Below are 21,951 nucleotides of genomic sequence, written 5' to 3'. Positions count from 1 at the left end.
TCTGTAGGATGACCAGGGGCATTGTCTAATACCAGGAGGCACTTAAGGTCTAATTTCTTTTCAATTAGGCAATTTTTCACATCGGGGGCAAATGCATGGTGTAACCAGTCATAGAAAAAGTCCCTAGTGACCCATGTCTTACTGTTTGCCCTCCACAGCACACACAAATTAGCCTTGAGGACATTGTTTTTCCTGAACACTCTGGGGGTTTCAGAGTGATACACCAATAAAGGCTTCACTTTGCAATCACCACTAGCATTGGCACACATCAACAAAGTAAGCCTGTCTTTCATAGGCTTATGTCCTGGGAGTGCCTTTTCCTCCTGAGTAATGTACGTCCTGCTTGGCATTTTCTTCCAGAACAGGCCTGTTTCGTCACAATTAAACACTTGTTCAGGTTTCAGTCCTTCACTGTCTATGTACTCCTTGAAGTCCTGCACATATTTTTCAGCTGATTTGTGGTCCGAACTGGCAGCCTCACCATACCTTATCACACTATGAATGCCACTACGCTTCTTAAATCTCTCAAACCAACCTTTGCTGGCCTTAAATTCACTCACATCACTAGTTGCTGGCATTTTTTTAATTAAATCGTCATGCAACTTCCTAGCCTTTTCACATATGATCGCTTGAGAGATGCTGTCTCCTGCTATCTGTTTCTCGTTTATCCACACCAATAACAGTCTCTCAACATCTTCGAGTACTTGCGATCTCAGTTTCGAAAACATAGTTGGACCTTTGGCAAGAACAGCTTCCTTGATTGCTGTTTTCTTGCCCACAATAGTAGCGATGGTTGATTGGGGTTTATTATACAACCTGACCAGCTCAGAGATACGCACGCCACTTTCATATTTATCAATGATCTCTTTCTTCATCTCCATAGTAATTCTCACCCTTTTTGCTGTAGGGTTGGCACTAGAAGCTTTCTTGGGGCCCATGGTGACTTATTTTGCAGGTGCAATCACTAAAAAGGCTGTGATAATATGAAATGTTCCAGTTGTATGTTTGGAAGTGACCGCGGTGGCTGGCTGGCTTGTAAACACTGGCACCAAAGGGACAAGTGAGGCGCGCTCAGGCCAAAGTGGACGCGTATGGTACGGAACAAATAGCGCTGGTCGGGTTTTTAAGCGCTAGTCGAGGCAAAATTTTTGCATTTAAATGAATCGCTAGTCAGATTTATTGTTAATCGATGCCATCGCTGGTTGAGGGTCCACTGTATACATGTATTGAATATATTTTGAATATATTACCACTCCATAACCTATATCTAGTTTTAAATAGTGTCTAAGCATTAGTATTAGTCTATCTGAAATGTTCAGGCATGTTAGTGGCTTTCTTTGTGTTTAACAGTACATATTTTATTACATGTAAGTCACACATTGTAGCCTTTGCAAAGAAATAAAATTTGTGTTACAGTGGTACCTTGGGACACAAACAGCTCAAAACTCGAACAATTATGAGAGTGTATATATGTAAGTGGTTTTGTAAGTGTATTTTTGGAGGTCTGAAATGGATTAATCTAGTTTACATTATTCCTTATGGGAACAAATTCGTTCGGTATCGGCACTCAAACAGCCTTTTGGAATGAGTTAAGTTCGTATCCCAAGGTAGCACTGTAGCATATTGTATTGTATTAAGTGTTGATCACCAGTTCACATTTCAAAAGCTTTATCCAGTTTAGCTTAACAAATACAATTTTGTGGGAATATATACACATATACACCTACCATCTGACTTACGACCTGCTCGACTTACGACCTGCTCGACTTACAACCTGCTCGACTTACGACCTGCTCGACTTACTACCTGCTCGACTTACGACCTGCTCGACTTATGACCACTTGACTTACGACCTGCTCAACTTACGACCACTCAACTTACGACCTGCTTGACTTACGACCACTCGACTTACGACCTGCTCGACTTACAACCACTCGACTTACGACCACTCGACTTACGACCTGCTCGACTTACGACCACTCGACGACTTACAACCTGCTCGACTTACGACCACTTGACTTATGACCTGCTCGACATATGACCACTCGACTTATGACCGCTCGACTTACGACCATGTTTTTTATGCCAAATTTCTGGGAAATAAACAACTATTTGTATTGTACACAGTGTTTATCCTAAACCTTACAGTATAAAATACAGTACTAACAGCATAAAAAGTAAAGTAAAATATGAAATACCAAAATAAAGCAATAAAATAAAGTCATTACAAAAGTGTTTTGTTGATATTCAGTAGTAAAGTTCGACTCACGACCATTTCGACTTACGACCGGTTTCTCGGAACCGAACTCGGTCGTAAGTCGGATGGTAGGTGTACTTGCATTACTGTACTGTACATGTTGCAGTTTTGAGAATATCATGTATATAATTTTATTATAGTTAATTTAGATGTCATAAAATGTTGACTATGTTAATACGAAATTGTTCATTACAGGAACGGAGCTTTGTTTGTTTTGTAAATTGCACTCGACGAAATGTTGACATGTTTTGGGTAAATTTTCAAGGAAAACATATAAAACACAAGGTATGGCAAGTTTTCAGTTTTTTAATTTTGTTCTTTTTTAGGTATGTTGTTATCAGTATGTGTCTGTCATAGTTTTATTCTTTATGAATTGTTGCTTTCTATATTTACTAGGAAAGTGTCACCATTAACACTATGAGTCTAGATGGTGTATTTACTGTCACCATTAACACTATTATTCTAGATAGTATATTTACTAGGAAAGTGTCACCATTAATACTATGAGTCTAGATGGTGTATTTACTGTCACCATTAACACTATTATTCTTGATGGTATATTTACTAGGAAAGTGTCACCATTAACACTATTATTCTAGATAGTATATTTACTAGGAAAGTGTCACCATTAACACTATGAGTCTAGATGGTGTATTTACTGTCACCATTAACACTATTATTCTTAATGGTATATTTACTGGGTAAGTGTCACCATTAACACTATTATTCTAGATGGTATATTTACTAGGTAAGTGTCACCATTAACACTATTATTCTAGATGACATATTTACTAGGTAAGTGTCACCATTAACACTTATTTTAGATGGTATATTTACTAGGTGTCACCATTAACACTGTTTTAATGTTTCTAGATGGCATATTTACTAGGTAAATGACACTATTTTATAATTTTAGGTACCTGCTAATATTTTTGCTACATTATTTTAATAACATCTTTGGAATGTTTCTTCACACTGACCTCAAACTTAAATACTTACCTTGGTTCTTACCTTAAAACTTTGTGCTGAAATTAGACAGTGTAGCCACCCACTGGCCATTCTGAAAGTCTAAATCTAAAGGGAGAAGAATGCTGCACTCACCTCTTACTTACATTAGCTACTTAAGTATAAATAAATAATTTTTCTAGCATAAATTTTTACTGCCTGCCTGACTCATGTATGCCAGAATTTGAAGCACAATGAATTCTTGTGCTGCTTCTCCTCCATGAACCCTTGTAGGTTTAGCACTTAGTTCTGATTGTAATAATAATAATTCTTCCACCTTGATTATTATTACTACTACTACTAAGCTTCTTTAAACATTCACCAAACTTTGTTACAATGTATCTCTCTCATTTTTCTTAGAATTTGTTTACACGTTATATAAAGCATTGTACAGCAAACCAGTACATAACATGTACAGTGGACCCCCAACCAACGATGGCATCGACTAACGATAAAATCAGGTAACTATGCGTTTTTGCATAAAAATATTGGCTCGACCAACGATGAAAAACTCGGGTAAGAACATTCGTCCCAAATGCGTCCGCCTGTCCGTCTAGCCTGAGCGCCTCAGCTGCCCTGCCTTCAGCTATTGTGCCATTGTTTACAAGCCAGGGCGGATGGTTCCACGCATACATGCGATACATTTTGTATTATTCCATTGTTTTTAGTGCTTGTAACTGCTAAATAAGTCACCATAGGCCCAAAGAAAGCTTCTAGTGTCAGCCCTGCAGTAACAAGGGTGAGGAATACTATTGAAATACTATTGCACCACCGTCAGCTGCTGCTGCACCACCATCAGCTGTTGCTGCACCACTGTCAGCTGTTGCTGCACTACCGTCAGCTGCTGCTGCACCACCGTCAGCTGTACTACTCGAAGATGTGGAGAGAGTGTTGTTGGTGTGGCTTAACGAGAAACAATTACCGAGAAACAATTAACCCCAGGGGGTTAGCCACCCAGGATAACCCAAGAAAGTCAGTGCGTCGTCGAGGACTGTGTAACTTACTTCCATTGGGGTCCTTAATCTTGTCCCCCAGGTTGCGACCCACACCAGACAACTAACACTCAAGTGAACAGGAAAAAATGCCTGGAACTAGTGCTCTTATTGGTGAATTTAAGGCCAGCTAAGGTTGGTTTGAGTGATTTAAGAATCATAGTGGCATATACAGTGTGATAAGACATGGTGAAGCTAAAAAATTCCAACCCCAAGTGTTCAGTTGTGACAAAACAGACCTGTTCTGGAAGAAAGTGCCAAACAGGACCTACATTACTCAGGAGGAAAAGGCACTCCCAGGACACAAGCCTGTGAAAGACAGGCTAACTCTCATGTTTTGTTGTAATGCTAGTGGGGATTGCAAAGTGAAGCCTTTACTCATGTATCACTCTGAAAATCCCAGAGTGTTCAAGAAAAACAGTCTCATCACTCAACAATACTCTTCAATAAAGGTAAGTGTCATTTTAGTATTTATTTATGTATTTATTGTGTATGTCTCATTGTTTTCTTTGTAGGGAAATGTATATTTTATGTAAAAAAAATTATTTTTTTTTAATACTTTTGGCTGTGTGGAACGGATTAATTGGATTTCCATTATTTCTTATGGGGAAAATTAATTTGGCTAACAATAAATTCGGCTAAGGACAAACTCTCTGGAACGGATTAAAATTGTTGGTCGAGGGTCCACTGTAGTTAGTGTGTATAAGGCAGTGTATCTTGTACAATGCCTTTATACAGTAGCCCTCACTTTATTGTCCATAACACAGCATGTTTGGATGTATAGATTGATTGATTGATGCTGTATTTATATAAATTCATTAATGACTGTTTGTTCCCCTAGACACTAGCCCGAAGAGAACGTTACAAGATTGTTACATATGTTACACATCCATGGGTGTTTCGTGACTCTGAGACATCATCTGCTCTTGTGGTCAACTCCGAGGAAACCTTTTATCCTAAGGTATATTAAAACCTCAGCCTCTTTTATCTGTTTTTCTGTTTACAGCATCCTGTGTCATAGTACAGTGCACGCATTCTAATTTCTTGCATTTTGATCTGTTTAAAGTTCTAGCTCTTTTGGTATATTGTTTTATAAAGTAGCTAATTTTTTAATGTTACTTTTTTTTATATATGTATAAACACACTGGCCATCTCCCACTTAGGCAGGGTAACCTGAAAAAGAAGAAACACTTTCAGAAGGTTTTTCTTATTACATTTAGTAATTTATAGTAGAGAAGAGGTTACTAGCCCCTCGCTCCTGGCATTTTAGTCGCCTCTCTCTTTTATTTAATTAGTTCATTGTTATGCCTCCCTATCTCACCTCATTTAGTTCATCCTCTATCATATTTTGTGTTGTACATCAGTACTCAATCATTTTTTTTTGTTTATATAAAATTTATGACTTTTTCTCTGGTCGACTTGATGTTATGCAGTATTCATCTATTTTTGCAACATTCTAGTGAGGTTAGGTTAAGTTGTTGGTAAATTGTAAGGTTTTTCCCTTCAAACTAGAAATACACTGCTGTTTTTGTTGTTTATAGTTGAAAGTGAATTCCATCGGTGACTGTTAAATTTATTAATGCAACTTTTATTTAGTTAGGCAAAGTTGGTAAATTGCTTTTGTTCTTTTGACAGTGCTATTTATTTTGTATACAATAATTTCAGCCTGCATTACAACCAGGACAACAAGTGTATGGTCCAGCAAGTCCACGCTACATCATAGCCAACATTTGCATACCTCTGTACAGCCTCAAGGATAGAGCAGCACAGGTGCTTTAAACTGATTTTCTTTATTAATTATAATTCATAATTTGAAAAGTCTTTTTCTTTCTAATTTTCCTTATTTTGTTGACCACACTGCCCAGCTTGTCAGTACATTATCCAGGCATGTTATTAATATAATTTTAGCAAGTGGGGTAAAATTATGTGGGCTTCATAGTGGATCTCCACCACTGGTTGTTATACAGTTTTTCCTGTCATTACTCAAGCATTGAATAATCTTAAACAATAGACCCAGGGCTGCCTTTAATTAGGAAGCACTGTATGACCCTTATGGGTTTAGTGCTCAGTTATGATTATAATAATTCCCCTCATTAGAGTTTGGTAATCAGATTACAGGAGGGCCCCCTTTGTATGGCTCTTAGATTCCTGACCCCATGTGGTAAGCTAAAATCGCCAGCAGGTGGAAAAGAGCGGTTTTTTCATTATCAAATGTGTTTAAAATTCCTGTTAACACGTTTACACTATTATGTATTAAGTGCTCGATATAGTATTTTTATTTTTTTTTTTTTTTTTTTTTATTATCACACCGGCCGATTCCCACCAAGGCAGGGTGGCCCGAAAAAGAAAAACTTTCACCATCATTCACTCCATCACTGTCTTGCCAGAAGGGTGCTTTACACTACAGTTTTTAAACTGCAACATTAACACCCCTCCTTCAGAGTGCAGGCACTGTACTTCCCATCTCCAGGACTCAAGTCCGGCCTGCCGGTTTCCCTGAATCCCTTCATAAATGTTACTTTGCTCACACTCCAACAGCACGTCAAGTATTAAAAACCATTTGTCTCCATTCACTCCTATCAAACACGCTCACGCATGCCTGCTGGAAGTCCAAGCCCCTCGCACACAAAACTTCCTTTACCCCCTCCCTCCAACCCTTCCTAGGCCGACCCCTACCCCACCTTCCTTCCACTACAGACTGATACACTCTTGAAGTCATCCTGTTTCGCTCCATTCTCTCTACATGTCCGAACCACCTCAACAACCCTTCCTCAGCCCTCTGGACAACAGTTTTGGTAATCCCGCACCTCCTCCTAACTTCCAAACTACGAATTCTCTGCATTATATTCACACCACACATTGCCCTCAGACATGACATCTCCACTGCCTCCAGCCTTCTCCTCGCTGCAACATTCATCACCCACGCTTCACACCCATATAAGAGCGTTGGTAAAACTATACTCTCATACATTCCCCTCTTTGCCTCCAAGGACAAAGTTCTTTGTCTCCACAGACTCCTAAGTGCACCACTCACTCTTTTTCCCTCATCAATTCTATGATTCACCTCATCTTTCATAGACCCATCCGCTGACACGTCCACTCCCAAATATCTGAATACGTTCACCTCCTCCATACTCTCTCCCTCCAATCTGATATTCAATCTTTCATCACCTAATCTTTTTGTTATCCTCATAACCTTACTCTTTCCTGTATTCACCTTTAATTTTCTTCTTTTGCACACCCTACCAAATTCATCCACCAATCTCTGCAACTTCTCTTCAGAATCTCCCAAGAGCACAGTGTCATCAGCAAAGAGCAGCTGTGACAACTCCCACTTTGTGTGTGATTCTTTATCTTTTAACTCCACGCCTCTTGTCAAGACCCTCGCATTTACTTCTCTTACAACCCCATCTATAAATATATTAAACAACCACGGTGACATCACACATCCTTGTCTAAGGCCTACTTTTACTGGGAAAAAATTTCCCTCTTTCCTACATACTCTAACTTGAGCCTCACTATCCTCGTAAAAACTCTTCACTGCTTTCAGTAACCTACCTCCTACACCATACACTTGCAACATCTGCCACATTGCCCCCCTATCCACCCTGTCATACGCCTTTTCCAAATCCATAAATGCCACAAAGACCTCTTTAGCTAGGCATAAAATCAGCTAAAAAATTAGAATAAATGCACAGTATATGCAATGCTTAAAATATGGTGCCGGTCATCCTTCCCTTATACAACTGTTGTACAAGCATCGCACATAATGAACAGTGACTCAGTCGAAAGCCAATGAAAACATGGAACACCAAAAAGAGGTGCTGTATATGTAGGTCCCTCCTGTATTATAAACATGGAAGCGGTAAAACCACATGGGGGATGAGAGGTAATCTATTTTGATCCAAGGAAGAATAGCTCAAGTTCCTTGTATCAAGAACTCTTCACCAAAGCCTAGGATACACTGACACCTTCCCTGTGATGCCATCCACAGAAGTCGACTAACACCTGAGTACAGTGGACCCCCGCCTTACGATATTAATTCATTCCAGAAGTCTGTTTGGGTGCCGTTACCGAACGAATTTGTTCCCATAAGGAATATTGTAAATTAGATTAGTCCGTTTCAGACCCCCAAAAATACACGTACAAAAGCACTTACAAAAATACACTTACATAATTGTTCGAGTTGGGAGCTGATCATAAGGCGGGGGTCCACTGTATTTATATACTGCTAAGTGAACAGAGGCAACAGGTATAAAGAATTATGCCCAGTGTTTCCACTCATGCTGGGATCAAACCCCAATCTCTCAGTTTTGAGCCAAGGGCACTTGCACTTGACCTCTTTGAAGAGAATGGATTAGTTAGCCGGCATTCTGAAGAATGTATGGGAGACGTTACAGGTTGATGGGTCACATCATATGTAATGTGATCATAATTCTGGCAAGACAACTATTGAATGAATGATTTTGAATGTATTTCCTTTGGATCACACTACCATAGTGAGAACCTACCATTGCCTGGTTAGCCAGACTTGAGTCCTGGAGGGGGATGTTGTACACTCTGAAGGAGGGGTGGAAATATTTGTAGTTTTGACCCATAGTATTCGTACCCCTCTGGCAAGACAATGATGGAGTAAGTGGTGGTGAAAGTGTTTCTTTTGTTTTGGCTCACCTTGCCTCAGTGGAAGATTGCCAGTTTGTTGAAAAACAAATTTGGCATAGTGTAATTTCTTTCACTTTAAAATTTTCTAAATTTCTACAGTGTTCTGCTGCATTTGCATAACTTGTTCATCTTAATTTTACATTTTCCACAGTTTTCATTTTTTTTTTAATTTTCTATGTTCATTTCCATTTCTTAACTTATCTCCAGGATCACAAGACTTAAGGCAATATTTTTGTCCACTTTGAACCTTGAAAGTTTGGTAGTCGTGATGACCAGATTTGTAGGTTGTGCGCTTTAAAAGATTGTCACATGATATGAATTAGAAATACAGTGGTACCCCGAGTGATAAGATAAGATAAGATAAGATTTCGTTCAGATTTTTAACCCCGGAGGGTTAGCCACCCAGGATAACCCAAGAAAGTCAGTGCGTCATCGAGGACTGTCTAACTTATTTCCATTGTGGTCCTTAATCTTGTCCCCCAGGATGCGACCCACACCAGTCGACTAACACCCAGGTACCTATTTGCTGCTAGGTGAACAGGACAACAGGTGCAAGGAAACGTGTCGAAATGTTTCCACCCACCGGGAATCGAACCCGGGCCCTCCATGTGTGAAGCGGGAGCTTTAGCCACCAGGCCACCGGGCTGTTCGAGTGCCAATACCGAACGAATTTGTTCCTGTGGAAAATAATTTTCCCAAAAATTATGCTGTATATTTTTATAATGTAAATATACCTGATTAATACATTACTACTGTTCTAAAGTGCATTTTAAAGAAGAGAATCGACAGGGAAGCTCTGTGCCTGCGCTGACGAGCAGAGGGAGAGACGCCATTGTTTTTGAATGTGATACAAGCACGTTAGTGTAATGTGCATAATTTTCGTCGCTCTAGGGGTTATATTGGGCTTAAAATCTCTCAAATAGGAGCTGAAATTGTTGGAATTGCAGTCCTGCATAACGTGAGAAATCAGGTGACTGGACAGGACCCTGTAATTATATGGAAACAGGATATTACCCAGCTAAGTTGTCTAATTTGTGTTAGAATTCTGGCCAGTAATTTCTCCATAAATTTAGGCAAGGGGGTTGGCAATATACACAGTAATCTCCAGACAAATGGGTGAGTCTTATGATTATAAATTCTCCATTACATAAATGTGTATATGTAATCATTTATTAATTTTAACATACAGTCCACATATATAGATTAATGTTTACCATAATTCCTGGTAATGTATATTTCATTTGAAATTAATATAGGTCAAGAGTGACTTGTGGAGAGATAGATTATGGTAGGTATCGAAGGGGGACATTTTTTGCGACCTAGGTGTCCAAAAATTCCTACTCGTCTCTTTGTAACTTTGATAAAAAATAATTATCTTTGTTACCATTTACTGGTATGTATTTTATGAGTTACATCCAGGTAAATTTAATTTTCCACAGTTCCCATAAGGAATAATGTAAATTAGACTAGTCTGTTTCAGACCCCCAGAAATACACTTACAAACGCACTTTCACAAATACACTTATATAATTATTCGAGTTGGGAGCTGTTTGAAACTCGAGGTGCCACTGTATTTGATTATGTCTATTATTAATGTGTTATTAATTGTATTTCATTGACAGGTTGTGTGGTCTTGTCTGCACGACCCTCAAGCTGTGTTCTCCCTGGAAATTCCCAAAGTTCTTATGCTTACAATAGCTAAGTGGCCAAACTGTGGTAGTTTATACAGAGGTATGGTGATACATTTGTTTTATAACACCACTAACTAATGTATTTTAGACAGTGTTTGATGTATAAAATAGTAATTGGTTTTCAAGTTGGAGTATGTATAGCAGTGGGTTGGAGTACTGATGTGTAACCCACACAGGTTTCTTAATGTAAGCTATGAACCATAGAACAAGTGAGGTTTGAACCCAGGGCAAGTGAGTGGTAACACTCCAAGCCAGTGCATTACCCACTGGGCCAGCTAGCTACAATAACATTCATCCAACCAGGTACAGTGGACCCCCGGTTTACGATCAGCTCCCAATGCGACCAATTATGTAAGTGTATTTATGTAAGTGCGTTTGTACGTGTATGTTAGGGGGTCTGAAATGGACTAATCTAATTCACAATATTCCTTATGGGAACAAATTCGTTCAGTAATGGCACCTGAACATACTTCTGGAATGAAATAATATCGTAAACCGGGGGTCCACTGTATATTTCTACACACCAAGTGAAATAATTATTTGGTGTTTGAGTTCCCTTTAGTGTATTGCATATCCAGAATGTCTAGAAAGAGTCTGCTTGTCACCCGAGAGAAAGGGAAACTTTAAATTTTAAACTGAAAATAAAATGAAATATAAAAATAATTTTTTTTTTTTATAGGTAACCATAACTAAGGATAAAAATGGTAGGCAAAGAAAGACTGGAGAATGTCAACCCACAAGTGTTTACCAAGGCCAGTCAGAGAGTAGAAAGCTCGACAGACTGGGATGATGAGGTTTATGACCCATTTGATGCTAGAGAAGTCTTTGATCTGGTGCGCAACATCCGAGATCCAGAACATCCACTCACTTTAGAGGAGTTGAATGTTGTAAGTTTTTTAAATGTGTATTATTCACAATTTTTTTCTTTTTTTTTCTTTTTTTTAGTAAGTCGGCCGTCTCCCACCGAGGCAGGGTGACCCAAAAAAGAAAGAAAATCCCCAAAAAGAGAATAATTTCATCATCATTCAACACTTTCACCCCACTCACACACAATCACTGTTTTTGCAGAGGCGCCCAGAACACAACAGTTTAGAAGCATATACCTATATAGATACACAACATATCCCTCCAAACTGCCAATATCCCAAACCCCTCCTTTAGAGTGCAGGCATTGTACTGTACTTCCCATTTCCAGGACTCAAGTCCGGCTATATAAAAATAATCGGTTTCCCTGAATCCCTTCACTAAATATTACCCTGCTCACACTCCAACAGATCGTCAGGTCCCAAATACCATTCGTCTCCATTCACTCCTATCTAACACGCTCATGCATGCTTGCTGGAAGTCCAAGCCCCTCGCCCACAAAACCTCCTTTACCCCCTCCCTCCAACCTTTTCGAGGACAACCCCTACCCCACCTTCCTTCCCCTACAGATTTATACACTCTCCATGTCATTCTACTTTGATCCATTCTCTCTAAATGACCAAACCACCTCAACAACCCCTCTTCAGCCCTCTGACTAATACTTTTATTAACTCCACACCTTCTCCTAATTTCCACACTCCGAATTTTCTGCATAATATTTACACCACACATTGCCCTTAGACAGGACATCTCCACTGCCTCCAACCGCTTCCTCGCTGCTGCATTCACATCCCAAGCTTCACACCCATATAAGAGTGTTGGTACTACTATATTTTCATACATTCCCTTCTTTGCCTCCATAGATAACATTTTTTGTCTCCACATATACCTCAATTTTGTTTTTAGGAACTACAGTGGTCTGAAAGTAAGACAAAGTTGCTGAATGGTTTTGTTGAGAATGTGCCCTCCTGAATATTGGCAAAAATTGAATACAGTAATTCCCCCATATCCATGGGAAATATGTTCCAAGACCTACCGTGGATAGTAGCGAAACCTTATATAAGTTGTTTTTCATTTACAGACCTACCGGTGATAAACTTTAATTGATAAATTATGAACAGTAAGTTGAGAATTAGTACTTTTTAACTGATGGGAAGCATTTCATGGTTTCTCTTAGGCTTTGTGACCATTATTAAGCAAAATTAAGTGTTACAGGCTACAGTAAATGGTGGATAACCAAACAGTGGAAACCAAACCCATGGATATGGGGTTTCTACTGTATTCCCACAATTTTGAAGCCGATTTCAAGTTACTTCCAGTCCTGGAACCAACTAAAATCATCTATATTTCAGTAGTATGTCTTCCATTCTATTGTATTATACAAAGAAACAGCCAATAAAATCATAAAAAAAATCCTAGAAAACACCTCAGAGTTGCTGCTTTAAGCCAAACACCAAGCCAGAGTTCTGCTTTTCGCATCCTGCACCACACAATGCAGGATTTTTTTTATACTGTGCACACTCACTGTACAGACCCATTCTCTCATATCTAAGCCAAAATTTGCCACTCTCAGCTTCTCTGAATGAGCCAAGCTCAAGATGTATGCTATGTGAGGGACCCTGGCCTCAACAACGTTGATCTGAGGGATGGACAGTAAAAGGGTTAAGGGAAATTGCTCTCCGGTTAATGACACACAATATGATACTTAGCAACATGTTCCATACCTCTAAACTCTTGTGCATATCAGATGGATTTTTTTTTTTTTTTTGGTTATTCTAGTGATTGAATTTTACTTTTTATTGTATGATTGACTGCAATCTTTGCAAGAAATTTTATATACTACATTGGGGTGCATGAAGAGCATTTTACATTTTAGAATCTATTGGTTACACAATTACTTATTTTGTTAGTGTACTGTGGTACAGTTTTATTGAGCAGGTGGTATATTACTGTGCATGTTCTAGCACATGTATTTGTGTAATGAATTAATAATTTATTGTTAGATTTAGTTGTGTATTAATTTTTCTCATTTGCTCTTCAATACTTAATGTTAGCTTTTGACTTTGTTATTTAAACTGTTGTGGATAGCAGAGTCTTTTGAATTATGTGGTGACGGTGTAAAGAGCCTTCATCTATAACAAGTTACTTCTCATTTTGAATAAGTGTGTAGAAAATCAGACTATAGGCAAGTATTATTTCTTTTAAACAGTGTGGCAAAAATATCATTTAGCAGTGATAGTTATGCTGTATGATTTTGTTTCACAATGGCAGCAGTGAATTATTAAAAGTCTGATTTCAAAGTTTATATACATTATTACATGCAGGTGGAAGAGTGTCAGTGTGATGTGAACGATGCCGAGAATTCAGTGATGCTGCACTTCACTCCCACCATCCCTCACTGCAGCATGGCTTCCCTTATTGGTCTTAGCATCCGTCTTAAACTCTTACAGACTCTACCAACCAGGTATGACTGTAGTGTTATTTACTAATTTTAACCAGCTTGTTTTTATGATTTTTTTTAATGTGACTTGCAAAACCTTTCCTTGATACTATAGTACTGAAGCATTCTCAGATCAGAGTCTAGCACTGGTGATGAAAGGCAGCATATATTGTTTTTGTGGCCCACTATTGGCTGACTACCTCAATATGTTCCTTGATACTGTCTTGCTGTACTCCACCATGGAGCTGCTACCACTGAACAAGTCATCTTATATTAAAGGCGCAGCAGGGTTTTATTTCTGGAATAAACTAGCAACAAGTCTAATAATCTAAATTTTTAATCACTTATTATAATTATTATATTACATTCATTGGTGAGTACTGAATATATCTAAGTCTTACAGCTCCTGGGGGAGTGGGAGACAATCAGGTTTGATCCAGGGAAAAGGAGGATAGGTCCAGTTTCTTGGATCGAGAGCCGTCTCACCATTGTCAATGCACCTTGTGTGGGGAAGGGAGTTTGTTATCTTTTTCACCATTATTTTGTACCCTCCTTGGATCAAACCTTATTGTTTCCCATTTCCCCAGGCCCAGCATGATCCCTATGAGTTAAGTGCTTTCTAGTACATAATAATACTCTCCATGGGGAAGTGGAAAAGAATTCTTCCTCCATAAGTCATTTGTGTTGTAAGAGGCGACTAAAATACCGAGAGCAAGGGACTAGTAACCTCTTCTCCTGTATACATAATATGTTGGTTATAACTATGACCATAATTTTTAAAGGGGTGGATCAGTAAGCCAGCAGAAGGCCTTGGTAAGATGACCAAAAGCTCCAATGGCGGGTCATCATTTGACTAAGACCTGAGTCAGGAAACACTTGTCCTGTTTCCTGACGAACCTTACCGAACCTGTATACATTACTAAATGTAAAAAGAATTAACCCTTTGAGTGTTGTAACTCCAAATCCTGAGGTGTCTCTTGGTGTTTAAAATTTTTCAAAAAAAAAATTTCAAAAAAAAAAAAAAAAAAATATTTTTTCTTATGAAATGATAGAGAATCTTTTCCCGATGGTAATAACACCAAAAGAATGAAATTTGATGGAAAACGTATGGAATTACGCTTTCGCGAAGTTAGCGACCTTGGCGATATTTACGAATTGGTAATTTCGCCCACTTTGAGCCCTATTTTTGGCTAATTCCATTGTTCCAGTCGACCAAACTCATAGCTATTTCTTTAGAACTCCATTTGTTCTATCGATTGAGTAAAAAAACTGCCCATTTACCGAATTCAACTACCCAATAATGTGGTCAGAAATTTGCAATTTGGCCAATTTCACGCAAATTAAAAAAATATGCCAATTTCAAAATAGGGTCCAGAATGAACAATGCAGACATTCCTGGTTTTAAAATAACATTTTCTTTGTTCATCAGTCACGTCTCCAGGCCCCTCTGATATTACTCTTACTTTCTATTTTGAATTTTTATTCAAACAAAAAAATAGAAGATTTACTGTTATGCAGACTACTGCTATATTGTAATAATGTATAAATAATGTCAACCCATTCATGACTGCATATTAGAATGGCTAGTTGGACATTTATTGGACAATGACATCATTTGTTTACTTTTGAACACCAGCAAAAATCAAACATTTCCCCTACTTTGAGCTCCATTACAAGGTTCTTTTTATAGTAAAACCAATCAAAATCACCGCTATTTCTGTAATATGTTTTCCAGTCTGTCAAATAAGACTAAGAAAATGAGAATACATCCATATATACTATACGAAAATACACCACAAAGTTGGTGTTTTAATCCAAAAACACGGTCAGTTTTTTTTTCTCATCATGCACTGCGTGCTGCAGGATTTTTTATATGGTGCACACTGACCCATTCTCTCACATGTGGGCCTACCAGCTTTCTCCTGCTTGATTTGAAGCCGCTAGAATTTTTGAGTAGTATACATACATCAGACACGGTGGCTTGTAAGACGTATATATACGACCGAAACAGTCAAAGGGTTAAAACTTTACTTCACTTCTTTTTCAGGTCATCCTGCCTCGGCGAGAGGCAGGGTCACCCTACCAAGGTAGGGTGACCTGAAAAAGAAGAAACACTTTTAGCATCATTCATTCAATCACTGTCTTACCAGAAGTGTACTGACATCCCAGTTCAGATGCCCCACCCCTCCTTCAGAGTGCAGGCACTATACAGTACTTTCTACCTCCAGGACTTTAAGTCCAGCTAACTGGTTTCTCTGAATTTGTCATATTTATCTGGTAAACATTGATCAGAAGTGGATGTTTTAAATTTTTATGTTAAGTTCGTATCTGTCCTCAGATATAGTCTTAAGTGTCAACTATTTCAACTTTTTAAAGTCCTGTTCCTGGGATTATTATTATAATCAAGGGGGAAGCGCTAAACCCGGAGGATTATACAGCGCCTGGGGGGGGGTGGAAGGCATTCAGGCTTAATTCGGGGAACTGGAGCACAGATCCAATTCCCTAAATCAAGAGCCCCTCACCAACATCAAAGAACGTTCCTTGAGGGGCCTGTTCCTGGGAATGATGCATAAGAGAACACAGATTCAGACAACATTGAAGTAGTTAAGAGGATTTAAACCTCAGTCAGTTAAATATAAATACCAGGGGGGTAGGGGGGGGGGGTTGGTGCTGTTGTACTTCTTTCTAAGTGTTTTTATGTCTTTCATCTCTGCAGGTTTAAAGTTGATGTACGCATCTCCCCTGGGACTCATGCCTCTGAGCATGCCATAAACAAGCAACTGAATGACAAGGAACGTGTGGCTGCTGCACTAGAAAATCCTCATCTTTTGGAAGTTATTAACAAGTGCCTGAATCCCAGAGGTCAAAAGTAAAGAGATAAATCAAAGCTGCCTTAGAGGGAATTTTTTTTAGCAAGACTATCAAGTAAGCATTGATTGAAGCATCTTGCTTCAGTCAGTGGGTTGATTTTGGACCTATAACTGAGTGGTGGTGTGAAGATGGTACTGTATACACTTTTTTGGCTGGTTATTAATTAAATTTTGTAATTGTTCCATTAAGGGACACTTGAGTTCTCCTGTCTTAAGAGACAGGGAAACTCACGTGCCCATTAAACCCTAAATGATTTAATGATGATGCCAATATTATTATTATATTTATTACTTATAAGGTCGTACAAGTTTAGTGCTTCTTTTGTGAAGTAATAATATAGGGCACACAGTGCCTGGTAAATGGGAAGTAATATTTAATCTGAGGAAGAAGAGGGTAACTACTGTATCTTGGATCAGGAGATTTTTGGCATCAAGGTAATCCCTTATGGGGGTCGATTTTGAATAATGGGATGTAATAGTTGCAGTGCAGCAGAGAATAACCCTCACAAGTCAAGTGGTTTACTGTCTTTCAGATGGGGAGCTCCGATGCTGTTGAAGGACTTCGATCTGATTAATTTAAGCTACCATCCGCTTCCTCAGATCAAACTTGATTACCTCCGATTCACCAGGTGTTGAGACCCCTGTGGCTTTAGTGCTTTCTACATAATTATAATATTAATTAACTTGAATATTATTCATACATATTGAATATTATTTTAATTAAACATCTTAGAGGAAGATACCAATTGAACCAAATGGGTCATACAGGTGTTTCTTAAATATAGATTTATACAGTATATCACTGGTGCTGAGCGAGGGGCTTGTAACCCCTTCTCCTGTATACATTGCCAAAATTAAGAAGATAATTTTTTTTTTTTTTTTTTTTTTTTTGGTGGGATACGGCCAGTTTGTTGAAAGATCACTGATGCTGTATGACTCATGTGGTTTTAGTTTTTAATATACAGTACTGTAATAATGTCAAATGTAGCGGCTAAATATTGTTGTATGAAATTGTAAATGAACATTTCTCAGTGGGAAATTAATGACAACATTGAGACAGAAACAAGAATGATAGATTGTCTGTACACTTTGACCTTTGACTGAGGTACTTTTTAGCAGGTAAATGAGTATGAGTGGGAAACACATATTGGTGAAAAAAGATGGATAGATCATGTGAACCTGTCAAAATAAAGGAAATTAAGGTTCTGTGGATTTGAAGTAGTTTTTGTTGATTTTGCAGAGGTCTTGATTGAGTGAACCAGTCTGGGCACTAGATTTCTTTTTCTTTGTCTAATTTGTTTGGGCTACGGGTTCTCATGACCCTGAAATAAAGGCTGGAGACAGTTTCCTTTGACTTGAGTACTGACTCAACAAATATACATATAGTATACTATAGTAGACAGTGTGTATGTTCTCTGTGTACAGTAAACCAAATAGCCAACAACTTGAATTTGCTGTATTTAAAAAACACACACTTGGCCACTGTTTTATTTCAAAAAGTAAAAATTTGAGTCTCACTAGCTGGGAAGCAAGCATAATCTTTCACAAAATGGAATGCACTACTGACCTTTAATATTTCTAAATGGAAACTGGAGATTTTTAAATAGGTTTTAAAAAAATTCCTGCACTACATTAAAAATTTAATTTCATTGTGTAAACTATTACTACTGCCAGCCTAGTGTCTCAGCCCCAAGATACCCGAGTCTTTACTCTGAGTAGTTCAGGATTGCTCACATGGTGTGGGTCAACCCCTACCAATTTCCTTTATGAAAGATTCACGCTATTGACTCTCCTCTTTTTCCTCTTGTTTGATATGCTTCATTCTCATAATTGTGCAGCTGCTGAATAGGACCTTGGATAGAGGTCAAAATACACACAGACAGCTTATTGCTCATGGTTGTCACCACATTGGTATATGCAGAAACCTACTTCACGACATAAAATAGTACTGGAACCTCGGTATTTGAACAGCTCCGTACTTGAACAATTTGCTGTTCGAATATTTTGTTCAGAAAACAAATCGCTTGGTAGTTGACCGTTTGCTCTGCACTCGACCAAACAAACACAACGTGCCAGAACTTTACTGTAAACTAATTTGTGTTTCTTTGCATTTTTTGGTGTTTTTTATATTGGACTGTGAGCAGGGTAATATTTAGTGAAGGGATTCAGGGAAACCGGTTATTTTCATATAGTCGGACTTGAGTCCTGGAAATGGGAAGTACAATGCCTGCACTTTAAAGGAGGGGTTTGGGATATTGGCAGTTTGGAGGGATATGTTGTGTATCTTTATACGTATATGCTTCTAAACTGTTGTATTCTGAGCACCTCTGCAAAAGCAGTGATAATGTGTGAGTGTGGTGAAAGTGTTGAATGATGATGAAAGTATTTTCTTTTTGGGGATTTTCTTTCTTGTTTTGGGTCACCCTGGCTCGGTGGGAAACGGCCGACTTGTTAAAAAAAAAAAAAAAAAAAAAAAGTCACCATGGGGCCTAAGAGGGTTAGTGATAATAGCCAACCAAAAAGAAAATTGCTTGGGAAAAATTTGTTCTGTACTTTAACAGATTGATACTTGAACAGCCTTCTGGAACCAATTAAGTTCAAGTACCACGGTTCCACTGTAAAAGGTGTTTATATTTTCATCTGCTGCAAAGGACTCGGAGATTGACATAAACAACTTTATTAATACACCATAATTAGTTGTGTCACTTAGGTAGATTTCAGTTTCCATTGGCTAGCATGTTACAACACATTGCCTTAAATATGTTTACTATCAATCAACTGAGGAAAAATTTGTTTGTTCCAGAGCATTATGTTCTTCAGTGGTAACAAAATTTGTTTGAACAAGCTGACTTTTAAGAAAAACTTTCCAGAAGAATGGAGCAACACTTGACAGTATGGTGAGTAAAACTCTGATTGCTGAGTCTTTATTTGTATTGGTGAAGTGTTTCATTACAAATTGGCTATATTTAGCATGTAAAATACAACAGAAAAATCACATTTTACATAGTACATCCAGGCTGGGTAGTCAGGTGGTGAGGGAGGTCCAAGGAGGCAGGTGTTGCATGGATGAGTTCTGAGAAGCACTATAACGGACCTACCAGCTCATCTTAGGTTACTTTGTTCTAGCTCAGTGTATGCTATAGGTGTAGACAAAGTAAACATACCACTGTTTTGTTAGCAAGTTTATTGGAAGATGATTCAAGGTATGTGTGTTTGTGTCATTTTCGTAACATAGTTGGGTTCTATTCCATCCCAAGAGATGGGAGTGTCACAGTGGACACAAACATCAAGTTGTTAAACCTACAGGCATATTTATGTTTCTGCAACAGTATTGGGAGACATGGTAATTTACCCTATGCAGAACTGATCACACCCTCCATGCAGGGTACTGTAAACAACTGCATCCTTTGGTTCCACATTAGGTGCTGGAGCCCTTGTAAAGTTCATGATGATCTTGGTGGTAATTTTGCAAAGTCCAGGTTGGATCTTTTGAGGATGGAGGAAACTGTTAGTAATGCTCCAGGTGGACATAATGTGTCTACCTTTTATGTCCTGGGTAAAAGACCTATTTTGTGTATATATCAGCATTCCTCTGACAATAAAATATTGTATGGTGAGGATATCTTTAAAACCGAGAAAAGTATTTCTATATGATTTTGTTTTCTGAGTTCTTCATTACTGAAAATTTTGAGCTCCTGCAAGAACCCAGTTACCACACCTTTCATGGTCTGCAGATCATGTAGTGAAGTAGTGTGGGAGGTTGTCCTTATTGTTGGGCTTCATGTACACAGTCCATATCCTGTTTTGTCAGGCAAACATCCAAGAAAGGTAGTGAATTGGAAATAAATGGTATAAAATACCGACACAATGGCAATATAAACACAAATGCAGTATAATGTGATCCTTTATTGACTATGTTTCGCCCACACAGTGGGCTTTTTCAAGTCACAAACAGAACTACCTGGGGTGGAAGGAACGCGAGTATTTATAGTCCGGCTGAGGTCAGGTGAAGAATGCTGCATCTGATGATGTACCGAGTGGGGTTATAGAGTCTAAAAACTTGGGTAGCTTGGAAAGGAGATTGGATAAGTTTGTGAGCAGACCTTCTACAGTGTTCTTATGTGGGATAGTGATGAAGAAGTTTCTTGGCAAGTGGTTCAGCTATGTTATAGAAGCCACTATTCTGGTTGAAGTTGTCGGATATAGAAATAAGTGATGATTCCAGGATTCTTCGGTATTGAGTGTTGTCTTCTGTGGCGATAAGTCTTGAGTTTCTGTAGTTTATCAAGTGGTTGTGTGAATTACGGTGTTGTACGCAGGCATTCCTTGTGTCGTCAGACCTGCTTGCGTATTGGTGTTCTGAAATACGTGTTTGGAGGTCCCTTGATGTTTCGCCCACGTATAACTTGTTGCAGTCATTACAAGGGATTATGTATACCCCTGCAGAGGATGGAGGCTTGTCCTGCCTACTACTGGTGATGTCCTTGATGGTCGTGGTTGTGGAGGTAGATACTTGGAATGATGTTTTGGCAAAGATGTTGGAAACATGTTTGGCAATGGAGTTAGTGGGAAGGACTATGTATCTCTTCTCGGCAGTGTCTTCTCTGGGTGTGTTGAAGATGTTTAATGCTCGCCGTCTGCAGTCTCTGATGAAGTGACGCTTCAACGTTCAAGCTCTCCAAGACAAGCCCAACCAGGTCGAGCCTTCAATCCAGTTCACACTTGAAGAAGAAGTCGACAACACTCTTCCTTTCCTTGATGTCCTGCTCTGCAAAGCTGACCACGAACTTCGTTTTAAAGTCTATCGAAAACCCACCAACCAAAACGATCTTCTCCACTTCTACTCTCACCACGACACCAAAACCAAACGTGGTGTAATTATAGGCTTCTTCCTGCGTGCACTCAGAATCTGCAGCAACGAGTTCCTTGAGGAAGAATGCACTATAATTGAACAAATATTTTCTAAACTCCACTATCCTCGTCACTTCATCAGAGACTGCAGACGGCGAGCATTAAACATCTTCAACACACCCAGAGAAGACACTGCCGAGAAGAGATACATAGTCCTTCCCACTAACTCCATTGCCAAACATGTTTCCAACATCTTTGCCAAAACATCATTCCAAGTATCTACCTCCACAACCACGACCATCAAGGACATCACCAGTAG

At 38.8% G+C, this 21,951-nt stretch overlaps 1 protein-coding gene across 3 annotated transcripts; it reads left to right on the top strand.

The window, feature by feature from the left end:
* Positions 1-5,919: 5,919 nt before the first annotated feature.
* LOC128705895 (MIP18 family protein galla-2-like) lies at positions 5,920-18,430 on the top strand. 3 transcript variants are annotated; one of them, XR_011391605.1, is made up of 5 exons: positions 10,535-10,647; positions 11,287-11,494; positions 13,796-13,935; positions 16,628-16,836; positions 17,315-18,430. XR_011391605.1 is itself a non-coding variant. In XM_070081952.1 (4 exons), exons 2-4 carry the CDS (start codon positions 11,309-11,311, stop codon positions 16,782-16,784), a joined length of 483 nt encoding a protein of 160 aa, XP_069938053.1. In that variant the 5' UTR covers positions 5,920-6,024; positions 11,287-11,308; the 3' UTR covers positions 16,785-18,430. The 3 variants fall into 3 exon arrangements, 2 of the variants coding, with proteins under 2 accessions (XP_069938053.1, XP_069938052.1); XM_070081952.1 differs by lacking the exon at positions 10,535-10,647 and adding an exon at positions 5,920-6,024 and having other exon boundaries at positions 16,628-18,430; XM_070081951.1 differs by having other exon boundaries at positions 16,628-18,430.
* Positions 18,431-21,951: the final 3,521 nt, after the last annotated feature.

This window comes from Cherax quadricarinatus, unplaced genomic scaffold (assembly GCF_038502225.1).
Source record: "Cherax quadricarinatus isolate ZL_2023a unplaced genomic scaffold, ASM3850222v1 Contig5281, whole genome shotgun sequence".
In the NCBI taxonomy this organism is placed as follows: Eukaryota; Metazoa; Arthropoda; class Malacostraca; order Decapoda; family Parastacidae; genus Cherax; species Cherax quadricarinatus.
The sequence above is the reverse complement of the archived record's forward strand: the minus strand, read 5'-3'. Positions and strand labels throughout refer to the sequence as shown.

Bases quoted from the DNA above. Each gene is read 5' to 3' on its own strand.
- LOC128705895 (XM_070081952.1), top strand. From the start codon at position 11,309: ATGGTAGGCAAAGAAAGACTGGAGAATGTCAACCCACAAGTGTTTACC. The intron at 11,495-13,795 runs GTAAGTTTTTTA...TATTACATGCAG, and splicing joins CTTTAGAGGAGTTGAATGTT to GTGGAAGAGTGTCAGTGTGA. The intron at 13,936-16,627 runs GTATGACTGTAG...TCATCTCTGCAG, and splicing joins TTACAGACTCTACCAACCAG to GTTTAAAGTTGATGTACGCA.